Source organism: Coloeus monedula (assembly GCF_965178545.1).
Source record: "Coloeus monedula genome assembly, chromosome: 12".
Classification (NCBI taxonomy): domain Eukaryota; kingdom Metazoa; phylum Chordata; class Aves; order Passeriformes; family Corvidae; genus Coloeus; species Coloeus monedula.
In genome coordinates this window covers 1,048,534-1,075,103 of record NC_138792.1, presented here as the reverse complement: position 1 = coordinate 1,075,103, position 26,570 = coordinate 1,048,534, and the positions used below count along the sequence as shown (strand labels likewise).

Below are 26,570 nucleotides of genomic sequence, written 5' to 3'. Positions count from 1 at the left end.
TTCTCTAGCATTCTGCTTTTACTCCTTCATGGCATCTTTCCAATGCAACTTCACAAAAGCAACGTAAATAAAGTCTCTTTTTTTTTCTTCTAAAAAGAAGATCATGTTCCACAGATTCCGTAGTGCAATTGGTTATCTGGTAGAAAAAAAAAAAAAAAATCTTCACTCCATGGAGGAAAACGCTGGAAACAGTTCTGTGGTCTCAGTAAAAATAGGAAAGTCTACCCAGGATGGGCTAGAAAGTTCCAGGTGTGTGTGACACACAATCCCTACAGTCTGCCTCTAGTTGAAGAGGATGGAGTTGGGGTCCTGGTTGGCCATCTGTGCAATGTGCTTTAGTACATCCTTTTTGGTAATGATCCCCAGCAGCTTCCTGGAAAACAAAACACGATTTTAATGCACCCTCAGGAGGGACCCCAGCAGGGCCACTCGAGCCCCTTGCAGGTGCTGAAGAGTCTTTTGGGATTCAAAGTGACACCCCACAGAAAGTATGACACCCTTTGAGGGCAGGCAGGCCCTGGCACAGGCTCCCAGAGAAGCTGCGGTTGCCCCTGGATCCCTGGAAGAGTCCCAGGCCAGGTTGGACACTGGGGCTTGGAGCTGGGCTGCCACAACCACCCCGGCCAGGGCAGAAGCGGCCCCGCATCCCGCCCCAGAGGGATCCCAGCGCCGCCCCCTTTGCCGGGCACAGAGGAGGCTCTGCCCCGGGCTCCCAGGGCTCTCACCCGTTGTGAGTGACCAGGCACTGGCGCAGCCCCAGCTTGCGGAATATGTCCACCACGATTTCCATGGGCGTCTCGTCCGTCACCGTGAAGGGACTGAGGTCCAGGATGCTCCTGAGTTTCAGCACAGACGGGGAGCTCGGAGGCAGGGGGGGACAGTAGTCAGTGAAACAAATAACTGAGGTGCTCACGATCCCATCCTGCTTCTTCCGGGCGTTTTCTGGAAAGTATTTGATTGAATATCAGCACTCCTTTCCCTTTCCAAACAGAAGAGCATTCCCTTTCCTCTGCCCACATTTAATGGCCTTAGGAGTCCTTTCCTTCCCTTCACCAGAGCTGTTCCCACCCCAGGAGGGTGTGATGAGTTTCCAGCCTTTCTTCCAAGAGAATCATGGAATCATTAAGGTTGGAAAAGACCTTTAAGACCATCAAGTCCAACTGTCCACCAGCACCACCACCATGGTCACCACTAAGCCAGGTCCTCCAGTGCCACATCCACGTGTTTCCTGAACACTTCCAGGGATGGGGACTCCACCACCTGTGGAGGGCCAGGGCTGGACAACCCTTTCCATGAAAAAATTTTCCCCAATATCCAACCTAAACCTCACCTGGCACAACTTCAGGTCTTGTCCTGTCACTCCTTTACCTGGCACAACCTCCAGGATCTCCAAAGTTCCACTGCAGGGGCGGGATCAGCACATGCTTTGCCCAAAGCTGAGGCTGTTGCACCTCATTGTGCTCTGGCCAGGTAAATACAAGGTCTGGAGAACTTTTAACTTCCCAGTTTTTAGAGGAGGTAAATAAAATGCTCTGTACTTTTATGAGTCACTGATTTGGGTCCCATGCAGAGCAGTTAAAGGACTATTTCAAAGCACTTAACGACTGGCACAGGCTCCGTGAACGTCATCAGGGTCAGGAATGGAAAACAAGTCAAGTACTGGCCATCCCTCAGAGCTGCAGAGCAGTGCACACACAGGCACTGTGGGTACCCGCCACGCTGCAATCTGATAACCAGCATTCCAAGACCTCCTGGGAAGGGGCAGGTCTGGCAGCCCAAACACCAGGCTGGATATTCAGAACACTTCAGAGTATTTGGGATATTTGATCATGAAAACCCAAATCCCATCCTGTGCCTCAGTGTGCACAGCTTGGGGACAGGACCAAGTGCAGGTGGTACCACAGGAGGCAGGCAATGCACATGATATCCTAATGCACTCGTTCCTGTATTTTATTCCGTATTGCCCCAGGCACCCAGTGACAGGACAAGAGGACACAGCCTCAGGCTGTGCCAGGGGAGGCCCAGGTTGGAAACCAGGAGGAATTTCTTCCCAGGAAAGCTCACTAACATTGGCAGGGGCTGCCCAGGGAGGTTTGGAGTCCCCATCCCTGGAGGTGTCCTAGGAACACCTGGATGTGGCACTCAGTGCTCTGGGCTGGTGACAAGGTGAGGATCAGGTTGGACTCGATGATCCTGGAGGGCTTTTCCAACCTCAATGATGCCACGATCCTGTGACAAGCCACCCTGTCCTTCACCTCCGCTGCAAGCAGAGCCCACAGCACGCAGGGATGCTGGCCCAGCCACCAGCAGCAGGGCGTGTGACCTCCTCAGTCGGGGACAGCTGGCACTACTCGTGCCAGCACACCCACGTGGGCAGCGTGCCCTCTTACCGATGGAAATGATGAGGTCTCTCCGGAGGACAAACCCGACCAGGCGCTGGGACGCCCGGGACACCACCACGGGGTAGCCGCTGTAGGTGGTTTTGGTGACGATGGTCTCCACGTCCTCCACGGTCATGCTGTCCTGCGTGATGACCGTCAGGGGAGGGTCGTTCTTGCGCGGCCGCATCACGTCCATGGCCCGCGTCTTGTGCGAGAACTCCTCCTTGGCCTCCAGGAAGGGGTATCCGTTCAGGCGGATGTGGGCGTCGTAGATGCCCTCCCGGCCGATGGCATCGGCCACCCACTTGCTGGTCATGGCTGCGGCCATCAGGGGCACGATGTACTCCAGCCCCCCGGTGAGCTCGAACATGATGACCACCAGCGACACGGTCATGCGGGTCACCCCCCCTGCCAACACAGCGCGCCTCAGGTCACTCTGGGACCGTGTCACAGCAGTGCCCACCTCTGGAGAGGGGCTGCTGCCAGCACAGCTGGACTGCCCCGTCCAGCACAATCAGAGCAGCACTGAAACCTCGGTCCCTGCCACAGCACCAGCCCTGGGATGGAGAACAAGGTCTCTGTGTGGTTTTGTCTTGGCATGTTTTAATTAAGTTCTCCAGATTCAAGTCCCAGAGCTACTCCCAAGTATTTTACAGGAGTTTTGCTCCCATACCCATTCCCTAAAGGGGCACTGACCCTTCAGTGCTGCCCAGCAGCAAACAGAACCATTAATGAAGTCAAAGTGCATTTATCTTCCATACAAACAATCCCAGAAGGGTCTGGGTTTGAAGGAACCTTCAAGCCTATCTCATTCCAACCCCTGCCACAGGCAAGGACACCTTCCACTGGATTGGGTTGCTCAAACAAGGTGTATCCCCTCTAAAAAGGCCAAAGATGGGGTTTGGTGGCACGTTTTTAGAGGAGAGTTTCTCCTGGTAAAGTAGTCCCTTAGGAGTTAAACATATTATTCCACGGATGAGGAGACTGGAAATTGTGAAAGTGAAGTTCAGTCACATGCACCCAGTCTCTCCAACTCGGCCAAGAGGAAGAAGTGTTACGAGAAAACAGAGCACTTAGAAGCAGAATTGCATCACAAGATTTAAGGCCAGAACAGGAAGTAAAATTAATTAAAACCCCACAGGAAAATTGAAGTTCCTGGGCAGCCTCAACTGTTCTGGCTCCCACTCAGGAGCTCCCCACTGCAGCCTGCTGTGCCCAGCACCAGGCTGGGGATGGCAAAAGAACACCACCAGGACAAGGAGCACGTGGCACCTTCTATTACAGCCTTTCCTGGGGTTCTTGAGGTGACACCAGCTCTGATGGCCGGCCACAACCACAGCTCTTCAGCCACAGAGTCGCTACGGCGTGGAACGAGATCATCTTTAAGGGCCCTTCCAGCCCAAACCATTCCTTGCTTCAATGATTAAGGCTGGGAAAGAGCTCTGAGATCAGGGGGTCCAACCATTCACCCACCACACCCCTCTTCACGTGGCCAGCCCAGCCCCAGCTTACCCAGACAGGCGGCGGCGCCCACCATGGCGTAGAGGCCGGGGGTGATGCAGTCGGCCCCCTGGCTGCACCAGCCGCTGAAGATGGCCCAGTCATGGTGGTAGAAGGCCAACTGCTCCACGGCCACCCCCAGCAGCCGGCCCGCGATGGCCCCCACGGCCATGCTGGGGATGAAGAGCCCCGAGGGCACCTGTGGGAACAGGGTCAGTGAGCACCAGAGCCCCGGCACGACGCAGAGCAGGGATGGAACCTCCAACCAGAGGGAGGCAGAGGCTTTGCTGGAGCTGAGCTGGAAGGGACATTTGAGAAGTCATCTAGTCCAATGCCCCTGCAGTGAGCTGGGCCGTAAGAACTGTCCATCAGCTCCATCCGCTGCAGGAAAGCTCACACCTGGGAACTACACCTGCAGCTCCAGACGCTGCACCAAACAACTTCCAGACCATCTGAGCAAGGAACAGCTCCAATTAAGCATTTACAAATTAAGACACTGATTGCTTTGCAATTAGCTGTTGCATCTAAATCACATATTTATCAAAAAAGCTTGAGGCAGGACAATTTAGGAGCATTCTGTGCCTAGAAAACAGAATGTGGAGCCCTGAGGCACCAGTTTTGTGACTGCATTTGGTGCCCACACTCAGGCTGGAGGGTTTTTACTGCCCTCAGGTATGAGCGGCAGGACAAACAACTGCAGTCTGTCTCCTTCTGACAGAGCCCGGGGGGACAGAGGTCTGCTTAGGGAGGAAACAAAACTCTGCGGGCCCTGCAGACAATGGGAAGAACATGAGCTGCTTTACAGGCAACCCTCACCTTCATGCCAAAGGTGAAGATGGTGATGAAGACCTTCATGATGAGGGCCAGTGCCAGCTGCCACATGGCCGTGTACACGCCGGGGCCGGCAGCGCGGTCGGGCAGATCGTCCCCCTTGGTGCTGTTGAAATCATTCACGTACTCACAGAGCTGGGACGAGTCCAAAATCCCACAGTCGTTGAAGAGCTCCGAAATCAGCTCACTGGTGCTCATCCTGGTGTACTCGTTGGGGAAGGCCAGGATGGCCGTGATGGCCGTCACCACAAACACCTCCAGCACCGGGTACTTGCCCAGCCGCGTCGTCTTGCGCCGCCTGCACCAGGCGATGTTGCTGCGGATGAAGAAAGCTCCCCAGAGCCCACCAAATATTCCCAGCAGGATGAAGGGCACCAGCTCCAGCAGATGCCATGGCATGTGGAACTCCACGTAGAAGAGCACGAGGCGGCTGTTGCCGAAGGGGTTGATGGAGCGCAGGGTGAAGGCAGCGACCAGCGCGGCGAAGAAGGAGCGCCAGAGGGTCTTCAGGGGGAAGTAGTAACTCACCTGAAGGGAAGAACAAAGCACCTTTGGTCACTGGACCACTTAGCACGACCCCAGTGAAGGGAGTAAAGCCAGGACAGAGATCCATGTGCTCATTCCCTGCTCTCCAGCCAAGCACCCCAGGCTTGGTCTGGAGCTGCGGTTCAATGGGGATTGCAGCGCCTGGGATGGGCCCTGGCCTGCACACTTCCACTGCAGCACGTGCCCTCCGTGATCCCTGGAGCGACTCACTCAGGTAATAAAAGCTGTTACACATCAGCCATGAGCTGAATGCAGAGAATTCTGTGGCTCTGCAAGGTCCAAAGTACCAAACAGCAGCACTTGCCATCACCGCCACCAACTACTGCCCAGCTGAGCAAATCCATCCCTGCCCTCCTCTGAAATCCATCCTGGTACTCCCCTGAGCTAAACAGCAATGATCCTTTCACATCTAGATCAGCAGATTAAGGATTAGGTGGTCCTTGGGAAGAAAAGAGGATTGATAAACCAGAGAAGTTTGTTCCCAGGTACCCTGGGACACAGCTGTCAGGAGAGTGGACAAGGGAAAATGGCCTCAAGCTGTGCCAGGGGAGCTTCAGGCTGGACATCAGGAGGAATTTCTCCATGGGCTGTGTTTTTAACCCACAGGGTAAGGTCTGCTCTAAAGCAGCATTCCAAGGTTACCTCCTCCAGGCTGAAGAGCACTCCTCCAATGGGAGCTCCAAAAGCCACAGACACGCCGGCGGCAGCCGCTGCTGACAGCACCTGAGGGACACACAGAGGCACTCAGACTGCTCAGCCCTCCCAAACATCCCCCGTTTTTGGTTTGTCTTCACTTAAATTTGTACAACATTTATCTACAGTACAGTCAGCCAGGTTTGACCTGCTTTAAGACAGCAGGGAAAAGGTGGAGTGAGCCAATTCCCTAAGAAGGAGCTCCAAAAAAAATCAGTGTTAGCATTTCAACAGTCCCAGCACCAAACCAGCAAAGTGGCAAAGCTGGCAACTTCCTCTGCTGTTCCAGGTGATCCACCTTAGGTAAAGCATCAGCACAATGGCAGCAATTTCACCTCCCACAACACCCCGACTTTTCCCATCTCACACTGCCCCTGTGTCCCAGCAGTGTCCACAGTGTAACTGGAGGTGCTGTGGGGCCCCCCAAACACTGCCAGCTCACCCAGAGGATTCTGTCCAGTTTGGGTCAGCAGAAGGTAAACTGGCCAACACTGGCACACCAGAACACGCCAAAACAGAACCATTTACCCCAGAACAGAACCATTCAGCCTCAGCCCCAGAGCCCCAGCCCTGCTCGCCCTCCCCAGGCTGGTGTCCCCACGCACCTCCCTGCGCTTGGCCTCGTTCTTGCGGTACTTGGTGAAGAGGTGGCACAGGATGTTCCCACAGCAGCAGGCGACGTGGACCAGGGGCCCCTCCTTGCCCAGGCTCAGCCCCGAGGACACGGCCAGCACGAGGGTGATGGTTTTGATGACCAGCGTCCACTTGCCCAGGTAGCCTCTAATGATGAAACCACTTAAGATAGTTTTGATCTGGAAGTCAAGCACACAAAGCTCTACAGGCTTTCATTCAAGCCCTGGTCAGAGCTCCTGGTTTACTGGGCGTTCCCAATCCTGCCCTTCCCTAGAGCTTTCAGAGTTGCCCTGAGCTATCAAAAGTGAGAGAGTCCATAAAGATCTCTCTCCACGCAAAGGCAGAAGCAGCCATCAAGTCCTTCCCTCAGGCCACTACCCCTGCTGGAGGAACACCTAAGCAGTGCCTCCTGCAGCAACGCCAAAACATCTTTTTCACATTTTTTCAAGGGACTGCATGGAGACTTTAGTACTAGACGTGTTTCAGCAACAGCCTGGAAAAACACCGACGTATTAAGCCATCATCTAAAGTGGGAGAAATTATTCCATAGCATGTACATGGAAATTTTGGATGGTGGATTCCTACCCCACGTGAAAAACAACCCCCTCTTGTTCTCACTCACCTCTGGAATCCCTGAGCCACAGGCATAGGGAGCAAAGCCCTTCACAAGGAGCACAGCAAGGAGGGAGAACATCAAGGCCCAGATAACGTACATGAAATAGTTGAGGATATACGCAAAGGCCCCCTGAAACGCAGAGAAAATTGCCCAAATCAGATGGTTTCAACTGAAACCACAGCAAACCTGGGCACTGAAGTGAGCACCAGGAATGAGCAGGTCATCCCAGAGTCATCAGCTAGAAACGGAGAGACCTGCCCTAAGTCTGAGGTTTCAAGGACAGGTTCCATTCGCTGGGTTACCAATCATGGCATTCCCCCAAAATGCTCATGGGCAAAATACCCTCCAACAGCACCCCCTGGACACAGCAGGGACACGCTGCACCTCTGAGGGGAGCAGTGTTTTGCCTCACCCCATCCCCCCCAAGGACAACACCCAAAACATTTGTTTATTGACACCCCTTGAGGACCCCAGCGATGAACCACTGAACCACCCAGAGCTTGGACTCCTGGCATCTACATCCCATCACCCCAGGGATGATACAGGCTGGGCAAACAGGGAATTCAGCAGCAAAACCAGTTCTGGGCACACATCACCTCTCCATGGCCAAGGATGAGCTGGGACCAGCTCTTCCACTCGGGACACTTGTCCCTGTCGGTGAAGGTGGTGTTGGACTTCCAGCAGCAGTGCTCATGGTTGAACCAGAACCCTGCCAAACAAACTCCTTCCTTCAGATCCGTCATCCAGTGGGCAGAGATGTCGATCAGACCCGCCAAGGAACCTAGTTGTAAAGGGAAAAAAACCCAAATAATTTAATGAACAGACTCAAACACCTGACGGTCACAGTCTGCCCCACCAATTTCTGACTCACCTCCCAACACAGAGAGCAGTGTGGTGCTCTGTCTACAACTATGGAGAGCTAAACCAGAGGATTTGCCTAATTTTGGAGTAATTTCAATATATTGAAAAGAGCAGGTCAGGAAACAGAGCGTGGCTGATGATATTTCAGAGGCTGTGTTCAACCCCCCCGCATTACCAGCAATTAATTCTTCTCAATAACTGTTTGTTAAATACAGCACAGCAGCAGTGAGGGCAGAGAGGGATGTCCCACATTCCTGGGGGACTCAGACAAAGTGTGTCACCAGGATGCAGGAGCTGCACCAACACCACCGACACTGTGACAGGAATAACTCTGAATTTGGAGAAAACATTTCCAACCCTAATTTAAAAAAAGAAAAATAAAGGAGGGGAAAGTTACAACTGTGCCAAACAAAACAAGGCAAGCAGAGCCAGCACAGAAGGGAAGGCAGGTTTTAGGAGGAATCTTCAAGTCACTTTTGTGACCAAAACCCCCACAACAAGGAGGCAGAGGCCAGGGACCTCTGATCCACAGGAGCAAGTGGCAGTACAAGCTCCAGAGGCTGCAATAAACATTCAGCAAATCCCCCAGTTAATGACCAACTGGCCTTCCTGGGTAAACATTAACAGAGGATTTCACTCCATCCCTCATGACAGATGCTTGCTGCTTCCTATCGGGAAGATTTGTATCCAAGTGATTTATTCCTGCTGCCCTGGGGCCAAAGTTTGTTCCTAAGTAATTTAAAAGGTCTCAGCCAGCTGAATTCTGAAAGACACCTGACTTCCAAGAAACACCTCTCACTTCTTATATCTAAGTATAGAAGGAAAAACCCCCTAAAAGCAAGAAACTCCTGCTGGCAACCCCTGGCATTAATCCCTTCAGTACCCACGAGGAGCATTCGGCACAGACATTCCCAGCATTTTGATCAGCTCTGCTTTAATGAATATTTTTTATTTATTTCAGAGTTCTGTACCAGCAACAGAGCCAGAGCAGTGTCCAGGACACTTGTGAGCATCAGTTTTGTATTTTGGTTTTGCACAAACACAGCCTCAAAGCACTTTAAAATAATTCCCCGTGAATTAAAAGGCAGCAGCAGAGCCCTTGGTGTCCTCACTCCCAAATCCCGCTGCTCCAGGGACCTGCCAGGCCTTGGGGATGAATGGATCCTGATGCTGCAGTGCAGGAATTGGCTTTACCTGGAGGTTTGCTCTCACCTGCCAACAAACCAATGAGGAGCATCAAGAGCCAGCCAGAGAAGGCGTCGCTCACGCTGTGTAGCAGTGCCCAGGTGGACTCTTTGCTTCTGTTGGTGATCTGGGAAAGGGTTTGCAGAAAGAAACAGAAATCCATGAGGACTCTGATCCACTGTGGTGTGAATGCTCCAAAACTACTTGGGGACACTGTCACTCTGCTTTGAGGGGGGAGAGTAAATCATCTGACAGTGGCTGCTCCGACAGCTGGTGCAGCGCTGGGCGGGAGGCGCAGGAGAATGGATCAAGGATCACGGAATCCCAGAAGGGGTTGGGTGGGAAGGGACCTTAAAGATCACCCAGTCCTACCCCCTGCCATGGGCAGGGACACCTTCCATTATCCCAGGCTGCTTCAAGCCCCGTTCCACCTGGACTGGAACACTTGCAGGGATGGGGCAGGCACAGCTGCTCTGGGCACCCTGTGCCAGGGTCCCAAGGAAACGGACATGAGGGGGTTGCAGATTTAATGCCAGCAGAGAGGAACTGTCCAGCTGGGAAGCAGGCACTGGTGGCAGTGAGGAGTGGGACTCAGCCCTGTCCCAGATGCCCCAGGATGGCTGAGGGCTGTCAGTCTCACTGCTCCTGACAGGCAGACAAAGGGTGACAGAACAGCCGTTGTGTGCCTGGCTGGCTCTCCAAAGGGAAACATTCCAGCTCACCACTATTACTCCCAGATAAAAAGGCACATTGATGGACACAACTAACACCCCTAAATGAGGAATACATGCAAGAAGAATCCTTTCTGCCTGGATGAGCGTTGGTTGGGTTTTTCTCTGGAATTCTGTCCCCTTGGCTGGATCTGCACTCGCCCAGACTGGGGCATTCTATTTATTTCCTGTATTTGTGCAGGGTCTGTGTTCTGCCTGGGCTCTGTCAGTAAGACACAAGTTGTTTTGTGACACTCAGGGAAAAAAATAAAGAATATGCTGGCAAACAAATAGACAAGTTGAGTTCAGTCACCACCCTGCAAGAGTGCTGCCAGCAAGGCAGGAGCAGGCTGGGGACATGGGTTATTTCAGCTAAAGCCCCCCTTGCATTCTGAGCAGATTCCTTTAATTGCAGAGCAGTGAAGTACTGGGAAGGAGTTCTGGAAGAATTGCATTCAGTCTTCTCAAGCACAAAATCCCCACAGAAAGAGCACCATTCAGCAGTGCAACTGTGAGAGCAGGAAACCAGGCTGGTTTTGTGCCCCAAAGGCCCCACTGCAAACAAATCAAAGCCCTCCGAAGAGAAGCAGCAACCAATGAACTGCAACACGTTGGATCCAGAGCTCCTTTTCCTCGAACAGAACTCTCAGCTCCCATCCTAAGGGCTGTCCCTCCATCCCAGGGGTCTCTAGGAAGTGCCTCCCTACCCCAGCAAGAGTCACACATTCCTTATCCTGCACTCAGAGCCAGCGAGGAGGAGCAGGAATTTTTACCTCCCTGTGCCTGTCCCGATCCCTGGACTTCTCTCGCACCCAGTCTATCGTGTTAAAATCTTCGTAGGTGCCCACGCCAGGAAGAGGCTCCTCCAGGAAATCCATCATGGTGCTCGTGCCGTTCATCCCTCCTCCATTATACGAGGAAAAGCCTGGTGGGGAAGGAAGGGGGGAAATTGAGCATTTCTCAGTTTCCCCTCTTTTTATAAAAAATCAAAACTCATTTAGGAGGAAAACTGGAGATTTCAGTGGAAATAAAGAGCTACTGAGGTGTCCCCTGAGCTGAACAGCACAGGCACACGTTCCCAGGTGATCTGTGCCCTTCCCAGCTTCAGCAGCTCACCTGGAGACTGGGGGTTCAAACCAAAGTAAATCACCACCAGCATATAAATGGTGACTTCTCCCTAAATCCAGGATGTGCCACAAGGATATTTTGCCGTTTGAGGCAAGCAGATGGGAGAGGGAGAGGACAGAAGGAATATTTAGGATTTCCAACAGAGCTGAAGGGTGAACCAGGTGTATGTGGCAAGGATGAGAGCAGGATGGGCAGGAAGGCATGGATGGGAGGAGGGAAACAGGGAAAGCAAAGCATCCAATGGGGCCTGGAAAGCAAAAAGTGGTATCAAGTGGGGGCTGGGGAAAACACCAAACTGGGACTTGCAGCCTCCTCAGGTGAGAATTTAGCCAAACCACTGGGCCTCCTGTTTAACCTGCTCCAGCCCATGGAAAACAATGCTCAGCTTGGGTGTACATTCCCAAAACTCTGGCTCTGGAAGACAATACGTGTTTGCAGCCATCCAGAGGGAAAAACAGATGAGCAAAACCCAAAATCCAGTCAAAACTGAAAGGTGAGGGGAAGAGGAGGGTTAAAAGTCCCTGGCAGAAGGATAATGGTTGATACCTGAGCATATTTAGCTTGCAGATATCACGGGGGCAAAGGTATCTCCAGATGGGAAAAATAAGGAATTCAAAGAGCTGCCCTCTGCCCCATCATCTGAGGCAGGAAGGGAAAAGAGCTGTGAAGTCTTCCCAAGCCCATCTCCCAGACTGCCACAGCTGCAGGGAAACAAGATGAGTCATGTACAGAACTGACAACCACCACAAAATAACCCACTTAAAACAGCTCCTCGCTTCACTTGGGACAAAAAAAGGTGGAGTTCTCCAAAGCTCTTCCAAATGCTGAGTACACAGGCCGTGAGCCCCAGCTGCACCGGGAGGAAAACGGGGCACGTTTTCCGTGAGGGATCTCTAGTTTTAACAGCATTTCTGAGACCAGAAGCTTGGAAATACAGAATTAGTATCAGGGCTTCCAGAGACTTCCCCACTAAAATATCCCCACTGGAAATCCTAGATGCTGTTCCCTCAATCTGATGGATCAGAATCTCCTTGAATAAACCATCCTGACCACAAGAGGAGCAGGTGGAGCACAGGGAACACTGAAGTGCCTGAAACTCCTCCTGCCACCGGGCTGGTGCTGTTCCAAGGACACGAGAGCTACCCCAGGAACAAACAGAGGCCTCATCCCAGTCACCTGAGCAAGTCCCACCTGCAGCCCAGAGCAGGAGCTGGGTTTGTTCCCCCAGGAATGACCACCTCTCCCAGAAGCACCCCAACCATTCCTGTCTCCGTGCTGCAGGCAGCAGCATCTCACTGGTTATTCCTTGTCTTTTTTTTTGGCCTGTCTACCATAACCTTTCCTAAAGATAAAAGATACAGCTGTTCTAAAGAAAAGTATTAATGAAGGAGAGCTCAACCAAGCTAATAGAACACCCTGAGAAGCATTTGCTGCAAGAAGATGAGATCAGGCACATTCCATGCTCACTCTCCTGGAATAACTGCCCAGACCAGCGACTTTGAGCTGTCCTGGGAACCCTCTCCCAGCTCAAAGCTTGTCATGGAGCACCAGGAACCAGACCCTGAGGCACAGAGCAAGCACAGAGCTGCAATGACAGAGGGGCTCCAAGTCCTGGTGCCCCCAGCAAGACCCTGATGGCACCCGCAGTCCCCCAGGCACAGCCCCTGTGATCTCCAGACCAGGCAGGTGCAGTTTGGAGCCTGATCCTGCTCTCCAGGATCCCTGCTCAGCCCAGCCTGCCATCCTACAGCACCAGCATTTCTATTCCCAAAGGAGAATCCCGAGGCCTCCAGCCACACACGATTGTTCATTTGACAGATTATGAGAAAACATCTTTATATTTTTTCCAGGGGTAATCCAGAACTATAAAATGGCTGACAGCCATAAATATTTATAAAGATCATATTTCCTGCCTCAGCTTGCTGCAAATCAAAGATCCTAGGATTCCCAGATAGGAATAAAGGAGGAAAATGAGCTCAGTGATGCCCTGCCAAAACACATCCAAGATGATTGCACAGATCTCCCTGATTGTAACGTCCAGATCTCCCAGCCAAATTCCATGCCCGACACAGCGAGTGGAAAGCGCCCCTGTTACAGCTCATTTCAAACAGAGATTTCTCAGTGTTTTGATCACCCCCAGAAGGGGTCAATTAATGCCCCACTTCAGGCCCTGCCGGGCTCAGGAAAACCAGGCTGCACTTGGTGCTGTGCCATGTGTCACCCTGCAAAGCCACAGCGTTTGCTGACTGTCCTGCACCTGGAGAGCTCCGCCGCTGCTTCCCTGCTCCAGCAAATCCCAACAAAGCAGGGGGCTCGCAGGGGAGAGAATGCAAACAAACACCCATCACACAGCAGAACCCCTGCAGCCCACCCAGCCTGATCCAGCACCCTCATCCCGGCCCCGGAGCCGCTGCCAGCAGCCCCACAGCGTGCCGGGCACACGGGCACAGGCACACGCTCCCCTCGGCTCACATCTCCTTCTCCTCCCCAGAAGGGTCTCCTCGCCCTGGCTCAGCCGCTCCCGGGCTCAGCCGCTCCCCATCCCGCAGGAGCAGCTCCGGGGGCGGGTCGGTGCCGTGGCTGGGCTCAGGGGGCCATTCCCGGGGCTCACAGCGGCACTCTGGGCATCCTCCTCCTCCTCCGGGCTCCGCTGAGCCCTCCCCACTCCTGGCGTCACCGGCACCGTCACCAGAGCCAGCCCCTGCACACACCGAGGGGGGACAGTGCCACCAGAGCCAGCCCTGCACACACCGAGGGGACAGTGCCACCACAGCCAGCCCCTGCACACACCGAGGGGACAGTGCCACCAGAGCCAGCCCTGCACACACCGAGGGAGGACAGTGCCACCAGAGCCAGCCCTGCACACACCAGGGGGGGACAGTGCCACCAGAGCCAGCCCCTGCACACACCGAGGGAGGACAGTGCCACCAGAGCCAGCCCTGCACACACCGAGGGACAGTGCCACCACAGCCAGCCCCTGCACACACCGAGGGAGGACAGTGCCACCAGAGCCAGCCCTGCACACACCAGGGGGGGACAGTGCCACCACAGCCAGCCCCTGCACACACCGAGGGAGGACAGTGCCACCAGAGCCAGCCCTGCACACACCAGGGGGGGACAGTGCCACCAGAGCCAGCCCTGCACACACCAGGGGGGGACAGTGCCACCAGAGCCAGCCCTGCACACACCGAGGGACAGTGCCACCACAGCCAGCCCTGCACACACCGAGGGACAGGACAGGAGCGAGGAGAGGGTCAGGCTCGCAGGAGGGACACAGGGATGGGGAATCCCAGAGCAGCGAGTGGAGCCACTTCAGCAGCACCTGGGACATTTTCTCTGCAAGAAGGGACTCCCCAGGACTAACAGCAGTTTGCTGTGCTGCAGACTGGGAGCTGCAGAGAGCTGGGGAAACACCTGCTGCTAAATCCTGTTTGTGTTCACAAACACCCGAGATCAGGCTTTGGGGTAGCCCAGGCACTCTGACCTCAGCTCATGGAGTCACAGAGGGGCCTGGGGTGGAAGGGACCTTAATGACCATCCCATTCCACCCCCTGCCATGGGCAGGGACACCTTCCACTATCCCAGGTGGCTCCAAGCCCCGTCCAACCTGCTCCTGGCACCCCAGCCTGGCACACTCCCTGCTCTGCAGCCCATTCCCAAAGCTCTGTCCCAAGTCACGATGCAGCACAGGAGAACACATTTAACAACAGCCTCCTGACAGCGGTGGGTCAGTCACTGCTGCACTGACAGACAAACCCCTTTCTTTTCCCACCCAGCTGACATTTTCCTTGCTCAGTAACTCCCATGCTCACTGTCTTTCCAGCAGGCAGGCACTGGATTTTCCTTTTGTCCTCCGGGCACAGCCAGACTTCAAAGGCTCTCCCAGTGCCAGCCCCACGAGCAGCCTTTATCTGGCCCTTATTCAACGCACACAGAGCTCAAAGGGGCTGGTGATTAAGTTCCTCGGGCTCCAATTTGCTGGTGATAACTTGTCACTCACAAATTGTCTGGGAGGCTGAACCTCTGCACCCTCCCCACTTGGACTTTGGTCTCACTGATAAAAGCTCCGGGTTTTGTCTGAGGTCAAGGAGGAAGGCGGGTGAAGAAAGCAGGGGAGATGAGCCAGCTCAAGGCTCCCACTTCAATTTTTAATTTCATTTTTAATTTAAGATGCAGAATAAATCCATCACTGCTAAATCCCACAGCTTCAGGTTTCACACCTGGCACCCAAACATCTGCCAGCAAACATCTGAAGTCAGCAGGGGAAGTTCCCAGGGAGAACTGAAACTGATGCTTGGGCAAGGAGCTCTTCCCCCTTTAAAATTTCCTCTTTTACTTTAGTGTCACCTCCCTGAGGACTGGAGCACCCTGTCAACAGAGAGAGCCTCACGCAGGGCAACCACTCCCCAGAGCTCAGCAGATCCATGTGGATTCATCCCTTCTCCATGAATTCCACAGCTCAGACTCGAGGAGGAGGAGCAGACCCTCTGGCCAGACAAGGGGTGGCAGGGGAAGCACCAAATCCCTCCATGCTGCCACACTGTGAGAATCTCTCCATGACAGAAAACCTCCAAAATTACAGCTAAGGAAGAAGGGAGGGGAAGGAGGGGACAGTCTGTGCTCATATCACAGCCCCCCAGGAACGGCTCAGTGCTGCCCTTCCACGGCACTCACAGCCCTCCCTCCTGCCACTGCCAGCTCTTCTCCACAGCAGCTACTCTGGAAAACCCCAGGAAGGACTCTCCTGAAGCCAGAGGATGTGCTCCATGTCACAGCCCAGGAGCCACACGGACGGGGATGCAATCCAGCACAGAATCCTGCAAACTCTTCACCCTGGTGCCAGGGAACACCAGACCCAGCCCGGGCAGAGGCCAGCAGGATCCACACAGCAAATATTACCATGAAACCCTAACCACAGCCATCAGGAAAAACAGCAAGGGGGGAGAGCTTGTGGGTGTTACCTCCCATCTCCCTGTCGAGCGGCGGGTCGTCGTCTGCCATGGAGAAATCCATGGATGCTCCAGCGATTTCCAGCATATCCTCATCGCTGGTAGCGCTCTGGAAGCTGCCCCGACGATAGCCCTTCTGATCCATGGCCAGAGCTTCCAAACCTGGGGGCAAAGAGAAGCTTTTTAGAGCACAAGCAGGAAAACTCATTTTCTAACCCAACTGGACTGACACCTGACCCTGGAGACCCAGAGGCTGCACTGCTCTTCCCACGGGAAGGGTGCGTGCAGTGCTGTCACCTGAAGCTCAGGCTGGAATTCCAAGGTTTTGGAACAGCTTTACAATTCTCTTGCACTAGATTTCGTAGTGTCACATGCCAGAAACAAAGAGCAGGTCCCAGTACAGCTTCTGAACCCACCTGGGGAGCCACAAACATGGCAGAAATGGGGCTCAAAGAACAAGTTCAGCAACCATTGCCCACCCAAGAGGAGAGTCCTTCCCTAACAGGGATCCTACATCCATCCTCTACTCATCAATCCACTGGAAAAGGGCTCAAACTGGATTTTGGATAACGAGCTGCCAGCATAGAGGGACAAGCACTGCCCTGGTCCTGCTGGCCACACTGCTCTTGATCTAGGCCAGGTTGCCCACCTGGACTCCCTGCTGGCCATGTGCACTTTTTTCCAGAGAATTAAGAGAGAAACCAACTACCCAGCTCAGCCCTACTCCAGGAAAGGAAAACACCAGCCAGCACTTCCCAACAGGCTGAATTACACACTCTGCAGAAAACTCTTCCTTATTACACAGAAAAAGCCACCACAGCACACAGAAAAAGCCTTGGCACTGCACAGGGTGCTCTTTGCTGAGCCTTACACTGTGGAACACCATGTTCCTTCACTTGTAAGCGGTGTTTGCTCATTAAACTGTTGCAGAAGATCCTGGAAAAGACGGAGCTGAGGGGAGCTGTGTGCTTGGGAAGGCACATGAGCAGCTGCACACCCTGGGAGCACACAGACAGCGTGGCCTGGAGAAACCCAGGAATTCAAAGTTAGCATTTGCCAGCTAACAATGAAAGTAATTAAATGGCATTAAAGTGCTGTGGTGCTCCTCCAGTGAACTGCTTCCAGGGAGCTCAGTGGATCCAGCTCCCAGCCCAGGAGGCAGGGATGGCCCATCGAGCCTGGCAGAGAATTAAGGGAACTGTGCTCGCGTGTCTCGGGGCTCGTTTGCAACATAACATGGTTTTACAGGGATTTTCCAGTAAGACTCTGTGTGTGTAAATATGTGGGATATGGGGTTAAAATATCTCTGCACTTGTAGAATCCCAGAGTGGTTTGGGTTGGGAGGGATCTTAAAGCCCATCCCATCCCACCCCTGCCATGGGCAGGGACACCTCCCACTGTCCCAGGCTGCTCCCAGCCCGACCTTGGGCACTGCCAGGGATCCAGAGGCAGCCACAGCTGCTCTGGGCACCCTGTGCCAGGGCCTGCCCACCCTCCCAGGGAACAATTTCTCCCCAACATTCCATCCAAACCTCTCTGCTTTGCACAGAAAGCATCGGGTCCTGCAGCCCGGGCAGCCGGAGTCCCTGCTGGAGGAGCAGAAACCGGAGCAACGGCACCTCCTGCTCCCCCCAGTCCCACCCCGAGCTGCTTCTCATTTACAGCTTTAAAACTCAAAACCACGGCAGCAAACACGGCACCTTCCAGCCACAGCAGAGCCCAGGGAACACCCAGCAGCACAAGAAGAACACACAGGAGGCTACCTCCATGCTCACTTCTCCTGGCAGCCCCAGAGACACAGGTTTCAGACACTTTTTCTTACCAAAACACTCCCTCTACAGGTAAGCGATGCTTTCCCAGGCACAAGGAATAAAACAAAATAAAATAAAAACTAGACTGTTTTCATGCTTTTCTGGTTGTTCCTTTACCCCAGTTGTCCAGCTGCCTCCTTGCACAGGCCATGGCACTGCCAGAGGCCCCGGAGCACACGTACATACCCCAGGGCTCCCGGTGTCCCCAGCGCCCGTGTGATGCCATCCTCCTCCAGCGGCTCCCATCCACCTCCTCCGCCCTTCTACTCCGTCCTGGTGTTCCCCAGGGCACTCAGAGAAAGGGAAGCAGCAAAGCAGAACCCGGCAGGGTCCCCACGACACCGCCTGGAAGTGACTCAGATGACAGGGCTGGCAGCAGGAAGCCAGAGCCTCGCTGCCATCCTGCCGGGATGATCAGCCCTGGCTGCGATTTCCAATCCAAAACCCAAGCATTCCAAGGTTTTCTCCCAGTTCCAGGCTTCGGTGTCACCCAGCAGATGGGCTCCCTCAGTCTCACCATAACACCTATCCCAGTGCCACCATGGCACCAGGGAATGGGCCCGGGACTCCGAGAGCACTGCCACGCTCGGAGCAGCCCTTCCAGCCAAAGGCTCGAGGCCTTCCCAGTCAGAGCACGGAAAAAGCTCCCACAGCATTTTTCCCCTCCCTGTCAGAGGAGAGGCTCAACCCCAGCTCCAGCAGCACGGACATGGCACCAGGAGAACCCTGCCAGGAGCGGGCAGCAATCCCAACCAGCCACCTCTGGAGTCACTCCCGCTGCGGGAAGGAGCCCGCTTACCACCTGGTGGCTGTTTCCTCTGGGAACCCAAAACCCTGGATCACAAGAGTGGGCATTTTTTAGAGATCAGCAAATCTAAGCTGAGCTTTAACAACTCAGGGCTCTCCTTCCCTCCCAGCCCCACATGGTTCTCAGGCACATCCCTTCCCACAAGTACCAGATCCACTGGTGTACAAAGTAGGAAAAAAATGCAGAATGAGCCAATTGTAACTGGGAAAAAAAGGAAAGTAAAGGAGAAAAAAGTGTAGCATTTGGCTGTTGGGTCAATACTCCTGGGAACCAGCAGAGCCAGCCTTTCAGTCCTGGAATGCCTTGGGTTGGAAGGGACCTTAAAGTCCAAGGGGCAGGGACACCTTCCACTCTTCCAGGTTGCTCCAAGCTCCATCCAACCCAGCCTGGAACACCTCCAGGGACAGGGAGTCCACAACCTCTCTGGGCAACATCATCACTCTACAGGCTCCCACCAACACCAAAAAATCCCCACATTTCTCATCCTGAGCAGAGGAAGGGACTCCATGAGGGTGAAACTCCATCTCTGTGTGAACTGAGAGAGGTGGTTTGGATTTTGCTGTATTCCAACCCTCAAAACATGGAACCCTCTGCAGGAGGAGTTGGACTGAGAAGCCTCGTGCACAGCTCTGCTGCCAAATCAATAGCCCAGGGAGGGGCCAGCCCTGTGTCCCCATGCTGTGACAGAAGAGCCGATGATTTGCCGCAGGCAGTTCCAAGACAATGTTATTTTTCCAAGCCATTCTCTCCTCCAGCTCCCTGTGCTGTCTGAAGGGACCACAACCAGCCTCCGCTCCGGTAGAGAGGAAACTACACCAAATTTACACAGGCCTGGAGTGACAGGACAAGGGGGACTGGCTGCACCCCAGCAGAGGGCAGGGATAGATGGGATATTGGGAAGGAATTCCTCCCTGTGAGGGTGATGAGGGCCTGGCACAGGGTGCCCAGAGAAGCTGTGGCTGCCCCCAGATCCCTGGAATATTCAAGGCCAGGTTGGACAGGGCTTGGAGCACCCTGGGATACTGGAAGGTGTCCCTGCCCGTGGCAGTAGATGGTCTCTAAGGTCTCTTCCAACCCAAAGCACTCCAAGATTCCATGGCAGCTCCATTCTCGGGGTGGCCAAGGAGGACTCTGGTGCTCCCAGCAGTGCAGGAGCAGGATCCTGGAGCAGCTGTCCCTCCCGGGCCAGTGGCACAGAACTGTGCTGGACCCGGCACAAGGCTGACCTCTCCAGGCAGCCTCTCGCCCTCGGCAGCTGCTCCAGCAAAGACAAACACATCCCGGGAATGCTGCTTGTGTGGGGCCAGGGCTGCCCGGCCACGCCAGCCTGAACAATAGGAGGTTTGAGAGAAACTGGGAATCCTACCAACACAGGCTGAGCACAAAGACTTGCATTGTTTTAGGGCTTGTTCGGGGCTCCTTCGCTGCTCTCTGCCGTGCACTCACACGGGCCCGGGAGCCAATACCTCAGGCTCTGCTCTGACATCCCTCCAGCAGGGTAACAGGGGCTGGCACCCGTCACCAGGTCACGGCAGAGAGCAGCACATGAATCCTGTGCCAGTTTGGGTTTCCCAGGCACGGGGCTGGCACAGGATTGACTCACTGCCACCCCAGGATGCACAGACACACAGAGCCCACGGCCTCACACCCACACCAGTCCCACCTCCTCCGGAACAATCCACCATTCCACAGAGCTCCTCCGACACTGGAATACCCAAATGGAGGCAAACAGCAACACCCCCATCCCAAACCCACCCCAGCAACTGCTCCAGCAGCAGGTACAGACCAAGGTGAGCGTACAGATGTGCCCAAAGGCACTGCCAGCCCTGTTCAGAACCAGCACCAGTCCCCCAAAAGCCAAAATAAACGTTGTTTAGCCAAATCCAGCTGAGCTGGGAGCACTGGTACATCACAGTTCAGTTAGGAAAATGTCTTGGTTACTTACTCACTGCTATCTGCCCCATCCATTGGTCTCACCGCAAAACCTCTTTTTTTTCCTCCTAAACTTTCTGTCATTACCATTTTAGCTCTCACTTAAAAAGCCACAGTCTCAGTCCAGCCACCTCTTCCCAGAAGCTTCCTCACAACTACTTCCAGCTTCTTTTCTTTTTGCTTAATGTTTTGACTACAACACGAAAATGCCCAAGACCAGATGTACAGGTAGTTTGTGACCAGTTGAGGGGAGGTTGCTAGTGGAATCTGAACTGTATTTTCCAGACTAGATCCAGTTATTTACAGCAGTGTCCATACTGAAACACAACAACAGCTTCTCCGCCGTTCCCAGCCTCTTTGGGAATTCAGGACAGTGTCACAGCTCCGTGCAGCAGCATCACTGTGTTTTCCCAACATACCTGTGTGGCTGGGAAGTGATGACTCCCAGGTGTCTGGGTCAGCAAAGCCTCCACACCACCCACCCAGCTGCCAGCCCTCGGGCACACGGGAGGAGTGTGACTAACACATGACCCAGAGGGAAACAGCCGGAATAAACAGGGCTGGTTTTCATCACGGAGCTGATCTGGCACTGCTTCCGTCCTGAAAACACCGGAGTCTTGGATGAAGGCTCCAAAGGCATCTCCTGCCAAAATGTCTAGTCTTAAACCGGGTCACAACCACAGGTGTCCCCTTGGCCAGCTCCTTCCCCAGGAGAGCTCTGGGGAGCAGGACATCCCTACAGGCCCTGGTTTGCTTACAGGGTTAGGCTGCTCCTTGGATGAATTTCCAAGAGAGGTGTCCACAGCCTGTGCTCAAGGAGCACAGCCAAGGTCCATGCTGAGGAGAAGTGGGCTCAGGGGCTCCCAGATGGCATTAAAGTGGCTTCAGGACCTCTTCCCATCCTCTCTCTGGGACAGGGTCCCGAGGGTGCAGCCCCACAGATTCACCCCAGTTCACAGCAGTGTGTGAGAACAGCCCCGGCACATCCGCCACAGAAGCAGCTGGGAAATGGCCTGGATGCAAGTGAGAAGATGTCAGTACCCAGAACCACGGAATTCCAGAATGCCTGGGGTGGGAAGCGACCTGAAAGTTCGTCCCTGTGCCCTGGGCAGGGACACCTTCCACTGTCCCAGGCTCCTCCAAGCCCAATCCAACCTGGCCTTGGACACTGCCAGGGATCCAGGGGCAGCCACAGCTGCTCTGGACAACAAGTAAGATAACTCTCTACTTCCCAAATAAGGGAGTTACTGGTTTGTGGCTTTGTTCTGTAGTATTTTGTAAGCTCATTTCCACTTTCCAGGTTATAAATGTCCCTCCTGGAGTGGCACACCGTCCGTTCACCAACACAGACAATCCACACCTTCAGATCACATGCCTTACACTTATCCCATTCTTCCCATATCTGCTATGTTTAGTTATTTTCCTGGAATTCAAAAGGAAAAAGGATCTGCTGTTACAGATCTAACAGAGAAAGCTGATGCCCAAAACTGTGCCAGACAAAAAAAAAAAACAACCAAATAACCACTGATAAAATATCATCTCAGCTCAAACATTATCTCTTTTTCCCCATTTTCCTTTCCTTCCTCCCTTTATTGTTTTAATAATGGCTACAACAGCAAGACTTCAACAGATATTTCCAATTATATTTTACAGTCCAGTTTAGTGCCACGCTTGCATCAAGTCCCCACTGTAAACCTGTCATTCCACGCTTTGTGAACGCCCAGCACTGGATCTCTTCCAGCAGAACACCTTCCTTGTGGTGTTCTTTCTAGGGGACACTTCTCAGCACACCCCAAAATCCAAACAGCACCACATGGAACCAGATCCAGACTCATTTTTGGGAGATCTGAGCTCTGCCTCTTGCTCAGCAAGGTCGAAAATCCCCAAAATACTGAAATATGGGCTACAAGAGGTTTAACAGGAGATTTTCAGGCACAAAGAGATCATAAAACACCCAACTTGTATAAAATCCTAGGAGAGAACAGCCTGGGAAAGCCTCCCTGAGGCAAGGGAGAGGGTCAGGGGAGGAGAGCCAGAGCCCAGGCCAGGGCTGCTACTGAGCCTCCGAGGAGCCACATGGATGACCCGGAGCTGCTGCCAACTGCAGGGGGAATTACAGCTGAGCACACCAGGTACCTTTCCAAGCCCTCCCTCTCCACAAAATCCATCCCAGCTGCTCAGCACACAACAAGGAGATGATTTTATACATTTTTATCGAACCACAGGATCTCATTCCACTCACAGGCACCTCCTTGACCGGAACTACAAACTCTCCTTCCTTGTTGATGGTTAAGAAACAAACAGAAGCTCCTGAAGAAGGGAGGAATAAAGCCAGGCCTTTGGAAGTGCTGGGTCACAGCGCAGCAGCTCTGAACCCCACAGCACTGAGGCAGAACAGGCTGGCACAGCAGCACTGGAGTCACTCTCCAGACTCATTGAATTTCCAGGGATGGTTCCAACCTCCTCCCAAACCAGGACACACATTCCAACCTCACCTTCCACCCAGCAACAGCACAAACTGGGACATTTCTGGGTCCAAATACTCAGCAGGAAAAGCCATGAAGAGGAAAAGGGACTATTAAGAAGAAAATCAGGGATATGATGGAAGTATCCCACCCCAAAATGCCAGTTGCTCTGACAGACCAAAGTGCTGAACCAGGCTTCCTCCTCTTCCCAAGCTCCAGGGACAACTGTACCATCCTTGTTCCAACTAAAACACGTATTCATCCATGGAGAGCAAGGAATGGTGGCTTAAAACTGCCAGAGAGCAGGGATGGATGGGATATTGGGAAGGAATTCCTCCCTGGGAGGGTGGGCAGGCCCTGGCACAGGGTGCCCAGAGCAGCTGGGGCTGCCCCTGGATCCCTGGCAGTGCCCAAGGCCAGGCTGGACATTGGGGCTGGGAGCAGCCTGGAGCCCCTGTCCCTGGCAGGGGTGGCACTGGATGGGCTTTAAGGTCCCTTCCAACCCAAAGCATTCCGTGATCTGTAAAACCAGGGCTCACAGTCCCTCACAAGCACTGGCACGTGAGGCTGTGCTGCACCACCACGAGTGGGTTGTTATCCCAGAGGGAACAATTAAAAGCCTGATGCACAGAACCACTCACACCTGAATCCCAGCTGCTGGACAAACCTGCTGGATGAGTCTGTGACCAGACCACGGCAAGGTCAGTCAGTGCCAGCCCTCACCTGTCTGGGCAGCCTGGGGCTGCAGACATCCTGACCGACTCCCAGAACACCCAAAGGACGTGGGATACTGCATGGATGAACTCTGTGAACATGCTCCAGGTGAGGAATTTGGGGGCCAATTTGCCTTCCTTTACCAGCAGCCACATCCAGCTGGAGACACAGCTGGTGCCACCTTCCACAACAAGGATGGAAGAAGAAAATGAGGGACTGTGACAGAGGGAAAGAAATCATCTGGGATTTGGGGAAGGGGGGGTGAAGGTGGATGCAAGGCACAGGAGCAGAAGAAGCAGGTGCTCCTTGAGAGCCAAGGGGCTGCAGCCCCTCCATCTGTGGGGCCACTGCACACACGAATCCTTGAAGATGCCTGAAATATCCACAGTGTGGACCCATTTCTCACCCAACTGCCAGCTTTGTGGCTTCTTAGGGTTTTTTTAAACAAAGAACAACCCGGGCCAAATGGGATGGAACAAATAATGCTGGAGAAGGACCAAGGAAAGTGTTGAGATGGAAATCAGATCTTTCCTTCAGCATTACCCTGTCTGAAAGGCACAGGAGTTGCCAAGAGCAGGGAGCAGCAGCACAGCTGTACACAGAGGGACATGGGAAAGGAAAAGCACCTCTGGCACAGCTTCCCAAGAACCTGCTACAAACAGGGCAGAGGAATGAGCTCTGGAATTTTAGGGCCCACAGTGATTTTCCAACCTCTGAGTGTTCAGGCAGCTGAAGAGTGTGAGCTCCGAGTCCACTCAGAGACCACAAGAGATTTCCAAAGTGGGCACAGTAAAGCATAAGAGGCAGGTACAAGAGAGCTCCAGTAAACATCCCACTTTTGTCTGGGAGCTGCTCCCAAGCCACTTCAGCTCCTGGAGAATAATCCTCAGTGGCAATGCCACAGAATCCTGGGCAAACCAAATCCAAACCTCAAAAGACATTTTGGTGCAGCCAAGTTTGGTCACACACCCCAGCCCATTCCCTGCCCTGTGCAGAGGGTGGGGGCCATTCCCGAGGGGGCAGCCCAGCACAGCCAGAAGATGATTTGGCTGCTGCATCCCAAAGAATTAAAAACAATTCTCTATTCTACACAAGCACCATCCATGCAGCACTTGGAAACAAAAACAATCCTGTTTTTGAGTCCCTGTGGGAACAAAGGGAGTCAGAGGAGCAGCACTGTCTGCCAGCCACGCCTCCACGGCCTCCGGGTGCTCGCAGCCCTGTCCCACGGACCCCTGAGCCTGGAACAGAACCACCAACACCTGGAAAATCCCAAAGTGTGCATTCCACAAACACCTGTTCTGAACAGATGTAAAAAGCTGAATCATTCATTTCATTCTGGCTGCAAAAACCTGAGGAACAAGCTCCAAGATTAAGGAAGGCTTTAAAGCCTGGACGACCCAAAGCTCACAGCACCGAGAGGCTGGGAACACACAGTATCCCAGGATTCCCAAATTCCAGCTGCTCTATTTCTCACCCTGTCTATTCCTGGAGGCTCCTTGAGAGGCAAGTTTCCCTTGAGCACCCAAATAGACCCAGAGGGACCCCAGCTCTACCCTGTGCACTGCAGCAGGGACACACAGGAGGGAATCCCGTCCCCGTGCTGCTCCATCCCGTTCTCTGCCCCCAGCACCGGCATTCCCCCACGGAGAGGTCAGCGACCATTCCAGAGGGTCATTTATCCATCCAACAAGCTGTGTCAGTACCTTCTCCCAAGGATCAGCTGCTCCTGCCTCCACTCTGGCACTTCCTGGAGCTGCTGGAAGAGAAAGAGGGTTCAGGCAAGGAAGCCCAGCCACGACACAGGGCCCTTCCCAGGCTAAGCTGTGGGGCAGGGTCAGCCCTGCACCGGGAGCAGGGGGGCTGCTGGCACTTCACACACAGACTCACGGAGCCACAGAAGGGTTTGGGGTGGGAGGGACCTCAAAGCCCATCCCATCCCACCCCTGCCAGGGGCAGGGACACCTTCCACTGTCCCAGGCTGCTCCAAGCCCCATCCAGCCTGACCTTGGGCACTGCCAGGGATCCAGGGGCAGCCACAGCTGCTCTGGGCACCCTGTGCAAGGGCCTGCACAATTCCTTCCCAATAGCCCACCTGGCCCTGCACCCTGGCAGTTGGAAGTCACTGACTCCTGTCAGTCACGGGCACGTCCCTGCCCGACGCGGGGATCCACAACCCCGCATTCCGGCACTCCCCCGAGCTTCCACCACCACCTTCTGCCAAAGCTCCCGGTGCGGCGGCCGCGTTCCTCCCCACCAGGGCACGGCCGCACACACCGGGAGGGGAAGAGGCTGCGCTGCCGTCCCCTGAGCATCCCCCGGCCCTGCCCCGGGCCCGGCCCTGTCCCCGCATCTCTGTCCCCGCACCTGCGGCCCTGCTCTCTCTGGTCTATCCCTGACCCTTTACCCGCGGCCCCGCTCTCTCCAGCCCTGTCCCTGTACCTGCGGCCCCGCTCTCTCCGGTCTGTCCCTGTCCCCGCACCTGCGGCCCCGCTCTCTCCGGTCTGTCCCTGTCCCCGTACCGGCGGCCCCGCTCTCTCCGGTCTGTCCCTGTCCCCGTACCTGCGGCCCCGCTCTCTCCAGCCCTGTCCCTGTACCTGTACCCGCGGCCCGGCTCTCTCCGGCCCGGCTCTGTCCCTTTACCTGCGGCCCCGCTCTCTCCGGTCTGTCCCTGTCCCTTTACCTGCGGCCCCGCTCTCTCCGGTCTGTCCCTGTCCCCGTACCGGCGGCCCCGCTCTCTCCGGCCCGGCCCGTCCCGGGCCCGGTGCCCGCGGCCCCTCCGGCGGCTCCTCCGGCGGGGCGGGCGG

General features: G+C 54.4%; 1 protein-coding gene across 8 annotated transcripts; it reads right to left on the bottom strand.

Moving 5' to 3' along the window:
• On the bottom strand, nucleotides 1-26,570 carry LOC309577319 (H(+)/Cl(-) exchange transporter 5). 8 transcript variants are annotated; one of them, XM_082289244.1, is made up of 14 exons: nucleotides 26,447-26,560; nucleotides 25,470-25,522; nucleotides 16,046-16,195; nucleotides 10,730-10,881; nucleotides 9,274-9,373; nucleotides 7,797-7,981; nucleotides 7,207-7,329; nucleotides 6,557-6,763; nucleotides 5,901-5,981; nucleotides 4,698-5,240; nucleotides 3,894-4,080; nucleotides 2,391-2,789; nucleotides 726-942; nucleotides 1-373 (listed from the first exon to the last, which is right to left on the bottom strand). In XM_082289244.1, the coding sequence occupies exons 3-14, from the start codon at nucleotides 16,176-16,178 to the stop codon at nucleotides 283-285; spliced, it is 2,418 nt and encodes an 805-aa protein (XP_082145370.1). In that variant the 5' UTR covers nucleotides 16,179-16,195; nucleotides 25,470-25,522; nucleotides 26,447-26,560; the 3' UTR covers nucleotides 1-282. The 8 variants fall into 8 exon arrangements, with proteins under 8 accessions (XP_082145370.1, XP_082145373.1, XP_082145372.1 ...); XM_082289247.1 differs by having other exon boundaries at nucleotides 25,470-25,519; nucleotides 26,447-26,557; XM_082289246.1 differs by having other exon boundaries at nucleotides 26,487-26,540.